Source organism: Oenanthe melanoleuca, chromosome 7 (assembly GCF_029582105.1).
Source record: "Oenanthe melanoleuca isolate GR-GAL-2019-014 chromosome 7, OMel1.0, whole genome shotgun sequence".
Lineage (NCBI taxonomy): Eukaryota > Metazoa > Chordata > Aves > Passeriformes > Muscicapidae > Oenanthe > Oenanthe melanoleuca.
The window spans coordinates 2,434,830-2,447,421 of NC_079341.1; the positions used below are offsets into that span (position 1 = coordinate 2,434,830).

The window sequence follows — 12,592 nt, forward strand, 5'->3', positions numbered from 1 at the left end:
CATCGGGATGTGGGATTGCAGCACCGTGACACCTCCCGGGAGAAGAATCCTTCTCAAACCGACGTGTTCCCGGTGGCAATCCGGGATGCTCTGAGCGAAGCTTCCCCCACCGGCATCATCACAAGCTACCGCCCGCTTTGCTCCCCTCCTCGCCTCCCGAAAACGCGAGATAATTGGGAATGGGGGCAAAAGGTGAGGACAGTGCTCCTCTCAGATGTCCGAATGTCAAAGCGAAGCTGGCGCAGAGCTGGCGGCAACAAAGGGCGGTGGGGATCGATGCGGCTGGCGGGGATTTTCCTTGGAAAAGTGATGCCCGAGCTGGCGGAGCAGCAGTGCCACCGCCTGGAGCCCTTCTCCAAGCTGCTGTGCCTCGGGAGAATCCCAAAGCCAGCACGGACACACGTTCGTTTTGTTTTTCCACGGCCAAAAACTCACCCGGAGCACGGGGAGTCTATGGCAAAGGCATCGGGATTTACACCACTCTTCTTTTTTTTTTTTTTTTTTTTTTTTGCCCCAAAAGTGTGGAGAGCACACGAGTTTTGCACCGAGGTGATGGCTTGGGAAAACTCCCGGGCAAACTCCAAAAATGGTTCGGGGGATGATTTTTAGGGCAGTGCTGGAGGTGGAAGACAGTGGGAAGTGCTGGGGTCAGGCTTTGCTCAAAGAGTACGGGGCAGAGGACGATGGGGGAAAGCAAATCCGTTGTTATCACAACGCAAAGTTTTGCAGAAAATTAGTCCCCTCGGGTTGATTTTACCCTAAAAATCAGAATTTACATCTGCGGTCCCAGTAATGACATAGATTTGGAGACAATCTTGCCATTTCCCATCACTTCCTGTGCCTCAAATTGGGCTGTAAACATGTCCAACCCCAATCCAAGCCATAAACAGGGCTCCTGAGCCTAATTCTGGGAAAATCCTGGGCAGTCCTGGTGCTGGATGGGACCTCACTGGGGATGGGGAGCCACGGAAAGGGCACGGCCGAGGGGTGGTTCCACCTCTAAAATAGCACCTGTGCTGTTAAATGCAGCTTTGGCGGATTGTGGGCTCTTTTAGAGGATAGAAGCACGGATAGAGGTGCTGTATATATATTGAATATTGATCGGAGCTGTGCCAGGGTGTTGGACAAAGGGCGAGCTCTGAACAGGCTCCCCAGGGAATGGTGACATTTGGACAGCGCTCTCAGGGATGCAAGGAGTGGGATTGTTGGGGTGTCTGTGCAGGTCCGGGGTTTGGACTTGATATTCCATGGATATTCCATGATCCTGTCTCTGTTTTCTCTGCAGGCAGGGGATTTCACAGAGAACAAAGATAAAGAAACCCAGCTAAGCTGGGCAAAACTACTTCTACAGCCCACCAGAAATAGGAACAGAGCTGGGAAAGCACTTCCTATCGCTTAAGAATATCCCTTATGGACATGCAATGTGCAATAAGGGATGGAGGGCGCCCGTCTCACGCATCCCGCAACACGCGACAAACACGGAGAGAAAACCGAACGTGCAACTCCGCACTGCACGCCGAGCACACTCAGTTCTTTTTATGACGCTGAAACTTCCCTTATTACGCAGAAATTAGAGGGATTTAAAAGGGCTTTAATCACCGCCACCCTCAAAAAGCGCGCGCCGCCCTCAGCCCCTCACGGGCCGTGGCCACGCCCCCGGGCTTGGCCACGCCCCCAAGGTCCTCCAGGAGCAACGAGATGCGGCTCGGGCCACGCCCCCAAGGTCCTCCAGGAGCATAGAGAGGCGGGCGGAAAGTGCCGAGGGGGAAATGGCTGGCGCCGGACGTGACGTCAGAGCGCGGGCGCCTGATGCGGGCGGGCGGCGCCGTGAGGGGAAGATGCCGGTGGCGGTGATGGCCGAGAGCTCCGTGAGCTTCAGGCGGCTCCTGGAGCAGTGCGAGACGCAGGAGCTGGAGGTGCCGCGGGCCGGGAGGGGTCTGTGTGTGCGCGCGTGAGGTGGGGAGGGTGTGTGGGTGTCGGTGTGAGCGGGGAGGGGTCAGTGTTTAACTTGCCCCTTGGGCTCGCCGGAGAGCCCTGCAGAAACTACAGATAAATGGGTGTTTCCGTATTCTTGCCGTTTCAGAGGAAGTGTGAGGGGAGTAGTTTGTGTGCTTCCGTCTTTCTCGTGGGTGAGAAAATCAAAATATTGGTCAGGGAAGTGGAGCCTGAGCCAAACTTTGGGAATTACCCTCAGATCGGGTTTTATTATGGCAGCTTTCACTGGAAGCTCCCGCCGTGCTGTTTTACGTCCTGTTGTCCCTTGATAAAAGGCCTGAAGCCTTACTGGGAATCTTTGTAGCTTTCGAAATTTTACAGCTTTTTTTTTTGTTTTTTTTTTAATATATCACTCGTTTGTTTCCTCCTTGTGAGATTTTGGGGCTCTGCTCGAGTGTGGCAGGGGCTGAAGCTGAGCTTGGGGTTTTTGAGAGGGGCAGAGAAGCTTTGCTGTGGTGGAGTGGCCTGAGCTGAAGTTCAGCTGAAGGTAAATGAAGTCAGGGGTGATTTAATTTCGCTTTCAACAGATGCCACCCTCATGAGCATAAGAAAAGAGCAATGGAAGATGTAGCCTTACTTTATTCCCCCCCCCAAAAAAAAAAATTGCACAGGCCTATTATGTGATGTGAAAAAAAAAAATAACAATATCAGTCTTCTTGGAGCGTTCACTTTACATAAAACTTGGCTTCCTGCTGCCTTTTGTGTCACACCCCTCTTTAAAATCTGTAACCCAAGAAGCTGTTTGTTTTCAGGCCCCTGGAGGAATTGCCACACCCCTCGTTTATGGCCAGCTGCTGGCTCTGTACCTGTTGCACAATGACATGTAAGTGGCTTGTCCCAGCCTGTGACACTGGGCTTGTCACAAGCACGTTGGGAATGGGCTGTGTGATTTATAAAAATGCTGTGTTTGCAAAGAAATGATAATAATATTTCTGGGGATCAAGTCTCTTTCACCCCTTGATCTGACAGGAAAACTATTCTCCTTTCCTTGTTCTTCCCCTCCCTTTTGAACTGTGGGAAAATTTGGGAATAAAGTTCCTTAAGTGGTGAAATTGGCTCCTTTGGGGAGTGTGCAACACTTCAGTGTTTTGTTTTGTAGCTGCTCGGGGCTGCATTTGTTTTGGGTTGGATTTGGGACTGTCCCTTGTGTTTAAATTCCAGCAGGATAACTCTGGGCCTCCCATGTTAAAAATGAGGGATACTGTTGGCTTGAAGGAGCTAAATCTACAGGAAGTAGAGATCCCAGGAATTTGGTCTGGGGGGTTATTCCATGTCCCTGGGTGGGTTTGATGCACTGAACTTGGGGTTTTAGGGAGGAGGTATTTTCCCAAACTGGTTTTAAATGAGGCAATTAATGAACTGTTTGTTCTTGTGGCAGTCCAGTGTTGTCTACTGGAGAGCAGCTCTGTTTTCCCACTTCAGTATCCAATATTCTTTCCTAGAAAGAATATTTTTAAAGCACTGAGAGTGTTCAATACACCATCTGAACAAACCTTGTGGTGTCTCTTTGCAGCATTTGGTGACTAGGAAATATTTTTAACTTTTTTCGATTTTTTTTTAAGGAACAATGCACGTTATCTCTGGAAAAGAATCCCTCCTGCCATCAAATCTGTAAGTACTGGGCCAAATTTAACTCAGAAATGTGCTGTTTTTGTTGCACAGCAATGTTCTCTGAAAATCTGGGGGTGGAAATGGGTTTAAACATCTGATCAGTGTAGAGGGTTTTCTTCTGGTTTTTTTGGTCACAACAGGCAAATGCTGAACTTGGTGCAGTTTGGTCAGTGGGACAAAGAATCTGGCAGAGGGACTTCCCAGGAATCTACACAGCAATCAGTGCCCATCAGTGGTCTGAGACTATCCAGCCAATCATGGAAGCACTCAGAGGTACAAATAATTGCCTGGAATTGTTTTTGTCTGCTCCAACACAAACAGACAAATTGTTAATTGTGAAAAATCAGAAATGGTCCGGGAAACTGTTGCAAAGTTTTTGTAGGTTTTACTAAAAGGTTTTTAGTTTCTGTATATTCTTTGACACTGGAATTTCATAAACCATGTGGTTTGTTCTGTAAGAGCAAAACAGACCCAGTTATATCAGACTTACAACCAGTGATTCAGGGAACTTGGCTTGGCACTTCAGAACCTTGTAGGACATAGAGGAAGGTTTTTCTGTGAAATGTTTTCTACCCTGTGTAATGGTAACATTCAAATTCTTGCTCCTAGAGGGCAGTGCAGACTGCAAAAAAGAGGTGTTTTGCAATAACAAATTCTCCATAGCTTGAGAAAAAACTGCTTTTTAGATGCCATTAATTGTTAACTGATTACTGACATTGCAAACAGGGAATGCCACTAGATGCAGAGTTCCCTGAAGTGTTTCCTGTGCTGGTGGCAGAGCCCAGGATGCTGCAGGCTGCATTTGGAGGTTCAGTGTGCGCTCTGAGGGGGCTTGTCCTGGGAGAACAGTTTGTTGTCTCTTGCTGCTGACTGAACTGTGGGAAGGGAGGGTGAACTCATGAAGTGCTCACTTGAAGACTGGTAGTGCTTTTCCAAAGGTGATGGAATTGAGGAAATGTTCTCAGATTTCCCATCTCTGGGGATGAGTCTCTTATGTCCTGTGTTCCTCTCTCCCTAGATGCGACCAGGAGACGAGCCTTTGGACTGGTTTCCCAGGCTTACACATCAATAGTTGCAGATGATTTTGCAGCCTTTGTTGGCCTTCCTGTAGAAGAAGCTGTGAAAGGTACTTGGCATTATTCCCTGAGTAATTTTTATACTGACAGCTCCAAGTGATGATTAATAAAAATATATCTACAAGTTCTGATGCTGTTAAGTGACTGGGCAGTGATTAGAGAAGAAAAAAATCCTGCTTCTGGATAATGGTTTGATGTTTAAAAAAATTTTTGCTGTTAATTATCACTGTTTATTCTCCCCTTCTGTGTCTTACAAATGCCCAAATGCCTTTCCAGGTGTGCTAGAGCAGGGCTGGCAAGCAGACTTTGCAACTCGCATGGTGATGCCGAAAAAGCCGGGTAGGTGGAGCTGTTCCTTCATGAACCATTCAGCATTTTCTGGGAATTAGGTGCTAAGTTTTTAATTACAGCTTTGCACAGGCTTCTGTTAGATACTTTTTGGCCGATCACGATGCTCATAAACATGGAGCACATAAAACAAGAGGAAGTACAAAGAGGAGGGTTTGGACTTACAAATAGTTTGGATTAAGCTACATGCTCACGTGGACTTGTTTAAACAAAAGCAGACAGGATGTGCTGTGATTGCTCCCTCTCCTCCTCTGCTGCTGGCTCTGCCTCTGTGGAACATAAACTGGATGACCTCAAATGACATGTCTTAACCTAATATAGATGAATATAAATAGACCATCTTGAACCAGAGATTTTTTTTTTCCTTCAGGAGAATTAGAACTTCTTTAGGCAGGGGTTTAGTGAATCTTTGTATTCTGAGGAGCTCCAGTTGTTGGTATAATTTCCTTTGCTTTAAAATTAAAATTAAAATCTTATTTTCTTCACTTTCATGGTGTTGATAACAGAATGTCTGTTCCTCCAAAGCTTGATCTGCAGAAATACTTGGCTTTTTTCTTTTTGTAAAAGCTGTATCTGGCTGGCTGAGGCAAAAATAAATATTAAGCTATAAAAGCAGGATGAAACAACTGCTCTTAAACTGCTCTGTGCTGCTCTGGCAGAAGGAGCCAAATAACAGCAAATGCAAAAGGCCAAGATTTGTTAGACTAAGAAATGTTTGTATGGGCAGAGTTTTTGGGAGTTCAGAGCCCATAATAAACAGGTGCCAGGTGTTTGAAATTTACCCCTAAGAAGCACAAAGCTGATCAGAGCCCTGAGATTTTATATATGATCAGGTAGGGTTTTTATGAACTGGTTGCAAAATATGCAGAGTTTAAAAAACTGGGAATTATTTTTATGTGGTTCTTTTTCCAAAAGTGAGTGCAAGAACTACTAGTCAGGCAAAAGAGGCTCCTTTGAAGAAGCTAAGCTTTGGATATTCTGGTTTTTGGATATGAAGTCAAGTGTGATGAATAAACAGATTTAATTTTAATTAGCTTTTGATTCATGTTTTGTTGCATAGAACTGTTTAAAACTGTTCCACTGGGCTAATTTTGTATGTTTTCCTCCAGGTGTGCTGGAAGCTTCCTTTAACAGATTTATTCCTTCATCAGGTATTTTTCTTTCCATATAATGGGTTTAGCTAAACTTGCATAAACAGTGTCACCAGCACCACTGAGTGCGAATTGAGCCCTAGAGAAGTGAATGTTCTCACTGGCCCCTCCAAAATAAAAAACAGCAGCCCACCTCAGTCAGGGCTATGTGAATGTTCTTCTCCCTGTCTTCTCACTCCCTCATGTTGGAAGCAGTGCCTGAGATTCCTGACTCTGCTTCCATAGCAGAGCTCCTGTGCGTTCTGTTGGTCTAATCACCCACTAGATCTGTTTGTTTGCCATTCTTCAGAACAGCAGCTTGCAAGGAAAGGAGCAGCCAGAGAGCTCCAGGAGCTTTTTTTCTCAAGGCAGAATACTGCCAGCCCTCATTACTCAGACTCCAGTGTGTGCAAAGAAATTCTGGAGGCTGCTGACAAGTGGAACTCGTTGCAGTAGTTTTTGTGATTAGTAACTCTTGGAATGGTGCAGATAACAGGAATTATGTCAGCTGGAGCTGTATAGGGAGGAGATGCAGTTAAGATCCACACCAGAAGGCTGTTGAAAGTCAGATTCATTTAATTTTTTTCCCTTTACTGTTGAGATGGATGGTACTGCTGATGGATTTGCTCTCTAAATTTCATTAATGATCCATTTGTTTTATCTTTATAGAACCTGCTCCGGTCCCACCAATTCCCAATGAGCAGCAGTTGGCCAGATTGACTGACTATGTGGCTTTCCTGGAAAACTGATTACCCTGCTCCTGTGTTCAGAACAACTTGGGAATCCTGTGTACTGACAGTTTTAGATCTAAGATTTATTTTATTCCGTATCTGTTAAATGTTGCAGCATCCCCCACTCAGAAGTGTGAAGCATACAGATTATGTCAGCCCACTCCTGTTTTGCCAAAGCCCAGCTAGCAGTAAAACAATCCTTTAACTCCTGCAATATTTATTCAGTAGGTACACAAGCATACACAGCAGTATTACATAGTACAGGTTTGTTTTTTTTAATTGACTCAAAGCAGGACCTTTTTCAGGTGTGTTAGAAACGGAGAAGAAACAATTCTCTGGTGAGTACTGCAGTGCTTAGCACAGATCTATTGCATGTTGAACCAGAGGACAGAGAGTGGAAGACTGCCCAGCCTGTATGTACAGAGAGGAAATATTTTGATGAAAGTGAAAAAAAACAATTTTGCAGTAACTCTCTAGCAAATATTTTTGTGGCATATTTATAATTGATTTCTTTTTTCTTGTTCTTTCTGGATTGTTTAATCTTCTTGTTCTGATGTGAGAAATTTCACATCAGGCATATTTTTACAAGAGAATAATTGTTTAACGAAGACAAATCTATGATTTGAGGAAGTATTTTGACTTTTGGAAGGTTTTATTTGAGTGACATAGCACGCCAGATGTTTTCCTGCGTAACCCTACACCTTGAGACCTGTCACATCTTGCTCCATTTCAGTACACTGGGCCAGGATATGCAAGAAATAACAATTCTTACCTGTCTTTAGCTTTCTGGGTTACTTCTGCCGTGATTGGAGAGGAATTTCAAGGTTAGAGTAGGAGCAGAGCCCGGCTGGGAGGAGGGTGTTGCATTGTGCTGGAGTGTCAGTTTGAAGAATTCTCTGTCAGAGTAGTGCTCTGTTAATCTTTGAGCTGAGAGTGGATTTTGGAAGCAAGCATGAATTCTTTTGCCATTTGTGTTACGTTGGTGAAAAGGCTGTGGAGAAAGATTGGTGCTTTAAAGGACAGTGCTTGTCTCCATTTACTTCTCCCCCCTTTCTGAAATCCTACCCAGAGGTTCCATGGAAGCTGGCGAGTGTGCCCTTGTGTTGTGATTGTTTTTCCAGTGTGCACTGCCTACTGTACATTCTCTTGGTGAGGGGGTGTTAGCAGGGAGGAATTACAAACTGTGCTCTGCTGCCTTGAGAGCTCCTTTGATATGTAAACACTTTTTCAAAATGATTATTTATTGATACCCACCTAAGACTTGGATTGCTAAATTTATCTTCAGTGATATTAAAGAACATGTTTACAGTGACCTTGTGTGCTTGACTTTTTAAATTTTCTGCAGAATAAAGGTCCAGTTTGATTAGTTTTTAAAATTAATTCTTGCTGGTCTAATTTGGATAGGGATATTTAAGGATTAATGCAATATTTTATGCCTCGACAGCTTTGTGTGCAGCAATTGTATGGTGGTATATTTAAAAAAAACACTGGTACCTCTCAGATGTCTTAAAATACTCTTTGGTGTAAGAATTTGAGCAGCTGAGGGAAGATTCCCCTCCTGTGTTTGTATTGTGCATGTCTGCACTTGGTAGCACACAGCCCTGCTTGGAGAAATGAAACCTAGACATAATTAAAGGATTATTATGTACTCAGTGAATGGTGATAGGAGGGGAGCAATGTGGACACTGACAGTCTGTGTCTGTCTCAAATCTAGTATCAAGTCTATGTCAAATACAGTAAGTTTGATCCTGTCCTAATAAGTTGGTAACTGTAATTTGTGGTCTGCTGTAAAATTTAATCTGAGGCATTAACTCATTACTTGCCTCTAGTACCGTGTTCCCAGCCACACTTTTTACCTTGATTCTTTGGAATCCAAACTATTTCATATGAATTTCATCCTCATTGCCCTTATCCTGGTTTCTGATTCACTAGTACCTGTCTTCAGATGAGCAGCTTTGAGCTTTGCTTTCCAGAGCCCTACCTTGGGAAACATTGTGTGAAGTATTTCCTAAAGTGGCATCTTCAGGCATTTGAATCCTTGCCTGGCTTGCACTAACCCTGTGCTTTCGCCTCAACAAAGAGGAAGTATTTTTTGCTGTTTTAATTGAAGCAATTGGTGTGGGTTTTGGAGTTTTTCCAAGTACAGTGCTGAGTGGGAGGACCTTTGAGTTAAGAAACAATTCAGTTGGGAACAGAGGTTCATGAAGGGTTTGGAAAAAAGGAACTCAATTCTAGTTTCAGTTTTCCATTTCATCTGCACCCCACACGTAATGGAACATCGTTTCTTGGCATTTTATTACTTCTCCCATATGGGTCAGCAGTGCTCATTTACCCACAGTTCCAGTCTCTGTAGGAAAAGCTACTTGACCTCCAAGGTGATTAAAACAGGAGAAACGGAGTGGGGAAGCAGAAGAGCTGAGCATCCCTTCCTGCTGAAGATCCACATGGAAACCTGTGGGCTTTAATTACAAATCCTGACAGACTTTCCATATCTCATCAGAGCTGCCAGTAATGCATTGAAGAAAGCGAAAGCAGAATGCGCGTGTACAAAAAGTGTCTGTAGCCATTGCAGGAGAGCAGTTTGGATGTTGCTCTAAGTCTGTTTTAGCCTGGGGTAGATGCAAAAAAACCTGTGTAAGACACTAGGGGACATCTGGAAGAAGTTCTTGGGTGAGCATTTGGTTCTCCCTGTGTCCTACCCTGCAGGAGTGGGCTGGACCATCACCCAGACAGCACATTGCTGTGTTCTCCTAGGAAGGACTGTCTGGGCTGGCTGGCTTGGCAAAAAAGCAAACAATCCCAAACAAACCCAAAAGATAAGCTTTTTTGTTTAGTGTCAGTTTTTGTAATTGACTTTCAACGGACCATGTGAAGGCAAATGAGTTGCTGTTTTGAGATGGGAAGCAGATTTCCAAATATTTTATGTCCTTGGGTCATGCCAATTGACTTGGGAAGTTTATAATTTTATTTGTCACTACTTGTGTTGAACAAAGGGAAGTAATGTGCCTTCCTGGTTTCCTGAATTTAGGGATATTAAATGCCAGATTCTTCTGTGCCTTCACAGCAAAGAACCTCAGGTTTGGGATGCCTAGGCAGTGTGGCACAACTGGGTGTAAATGAAGTCAGAGAACAGGTTAAGCTTTAAGAATCAAGATCCTACCAATTCCAAGGCAGGAAAAGTGGATACCTCTCTCTTGAATGTGTTCTCATCTAATCAGATGAGACTGGGAAGAAAGGGAAGTTTTTAGCAGTAGGAATCCAATTTGGCTTTGCCATGTGAGCCTTTTGTTACAGAACTGATGCCTGGAAAGGATAAATGACAGAAACTAACACTGCTGAATTGTGACCAGCATCTTTGTGTTGTAACAGCCCCTCAAAGCTGAGGTTGGTGTAAAAGTATGCAATGAGAATCCACATGATGTGACAACAGGGTAGATCAGTGACTGCACCAAGACCCGGATTTGGCCTCTGATCCCCAAGGAAGGACACATTTGTGTCTCAGCTGTTTGTGATCTGATGGGTATTTGGGGTATGAAATACGCTTTATCGCTTTCTTTTCAAGTAGCATTGAGCCTGTGTCAGGTAGCACATACCAGCTCTGAGAGCTATCCTGAGCTTTACAAAGTGAGGATGATGATGTCAACACTGTGCTGTCCGATGCTAATTGGCATCTGTGTTTAGACTGAGTTTATGGATTAACATCTGGGACTTAAGTACCACACAGAAGGAAAGTCTCACTCCATAAATCACACCTGCAGCAAAACAAAGGGAACTGTATTTAGTTCAAACAATTTACTGGATTCCAACTTGTGTGTGTTGCACTTTGAGCCTGGCACTGGGGCTGCCTTGCCCTTAAAAGAATTAGTACTTGGAAACAACTGATGCCTAAAAGTATTTACACTTTTAAGAATTACTTGGCTGCATAAGTATTAATTGCTTCCAGGTATTTAATGCTTAATAAAAATGTTTCTGTGGTAAATCACTACCATAGAATGGTAGCCTACAAGCCCACAAAATGGGCTCAGCCTTGATCTGATGGGTCAGCAGTGCTGAAGAAGTAGCAGATGCTGAGTAAAAGTAGGGACTCTTGTGGCTGAGATTCAGGGGTGGAGGGAAGCTCTTTGAGGAGCTCTGTGAGGAGATGGCCCAGTTCACAAGCTCAGGCTTTGCTACTAGAAGATCCTGCTTTGCTCTTGCTGGAGGCCATTCCCTACCAGTGCATGGCCCTCCATTGTTCCTAGATCAAGTCGGATGGACCTGTGGCCACAAGTCTGTCCCATGTCCATCTGACAGCAGAAAACAGCAGGACATGGCTGCTTCCAGCAGGTCTTGGCTGCTCCTTCACAGTGCTGCACCATAATCAGAGACACAGAACAGCTTTTCCTCCCAGTTATCCCTATTCTCTGCACTTCCCCATGTGTCTGCCTTGATGTTCACTGGGGAAATTCCCTGTTTCTGGCCATACATTGCCATACTCAGCAGGCACCCAGCTGTGTTTGGACATGAGCTGCCATAGCCAGGCATGCAGCAACTGGGGCACAGAATGTCAGGCTGGGCAGAGTGTTTATTTCCAGAACTCCAGAGTGTCAGAAAATCACAGGGAAGCATGACAGTATCTGTGTGCAATCTAGTTGTCCTGGTGAGAGGAATGTTACATTTGTCTTTACAAATAAATTGTAAATCTGTTGGTAGATAAAGTTAGCACCTAGAGATAAAAGAAACAATGGGAGGGATTACACTGATTGGTGAATGGAAAAAGAGATTTGCCTTTACAAACAAACTGTAGGTTTGCTGGTAAATGAAATTGGGTAACAGAAGATGAAAGAAGCAACAGGGGGGGGAAACTATGAATTCTACAAGAATTAAAAATTAAAAGGGAGGGTTATACATTAGAGGGGAATGTCAGGTGTCAGGCGTTCCGGGAAGTCTGTGCCTCTCGAGTACCTCAGCCAATGGGGAAAGAGAGAGGGAAAAGCGGCCGGGAAATTAGGATAAAAAGGGAGGCTGCGTCCTCCAAAAATTCGAGAGATCCCAGGGGAATGCCCCATGGCCTCTCCCTTTATTCGAATAAAGCAAAAAGGACTCCTCTGTCTCCTTTTTGGACATAAACCTCTGGTGTTTGTGGATTAATTTTCCTTACACTGGGAAACTCAGCTGCTGATGGGGTTCTGGTTCTCCTGCCAATCTCTTCCATGAAAAAATTAATTCCAGGAAGGAGCAACATCATCTGACAGACACCAAGTGTTGCCAGCAGTTGCTCCAGGTGCTCCTGCATCCAGCCCCTGTAGGAAGGAGCACAGCCCCCAGTGCACGTGGCTTTGGCTCCCTCTGGCACAGAAGCCCCCGGGGCACAGGTCTCTGGGGCAGGAGCCGGGCACCAGCGCTGCCAGGGCTCGGGGGGTGGCAGGTCTGCTTGGGCAGGGACTCTGCCACACCTGCTGATTTCAGTGCTCGCAGGGCCCAGGGGTCAGAGCAGCATTCGTGCCCTGGCCCACACGTTCTTTGTCTGTGTCACAGCCGCGGGTTTAGGACGGCCACCAGCCGGGACGTGTCCCAAGGAGGCCGAGCCAGCTTCTGTGCAAGGCCCTGCGCCCTTCCCGCTGCGGCTGCGTCGGAGCCCTGGGGGCTCCTTCTGCTGCCCTGAGCCCGCAGAGCAGGGCAGCGTTTGCTGATGGTTGGAGCCGTTCCTAAAGATCCTCTC

General features: G+C 45.3%; 1 protein-coding gene across 1 annotated transcript; it reads left to right on the forward strand.

The window, feature by feature from the left end:
* Positions 1-1,758: 1,758 nt before the first annotated feature.
* Positions 1,759-12,000, forward strand: COPS8 (COP9 signalosome subunit 8). Its single transcript, XM_056496104.1, has 8 exons — positions 1,759-1,916; positions 2,748-2,818; positions 3,558-3,606; positions 3,747-3,879; positions 4,625-4,732; positions 4,959-5,021; positions 6,140-6,181; positions 6,830-12,000. Exons 1-8 carry the CDS (start codon positions 1,770-1,772, stop codon positions 6,907-6,909), a joined length of 693 nt encoding a protein of 230 aa, XP_056352079.1. The 5' UTR covers positions 1,759-1,769; the 3' UTR covers positions 6,910-12,000.
* Positions 12,001-12,592: the final 592 nt, after the last annotated feature.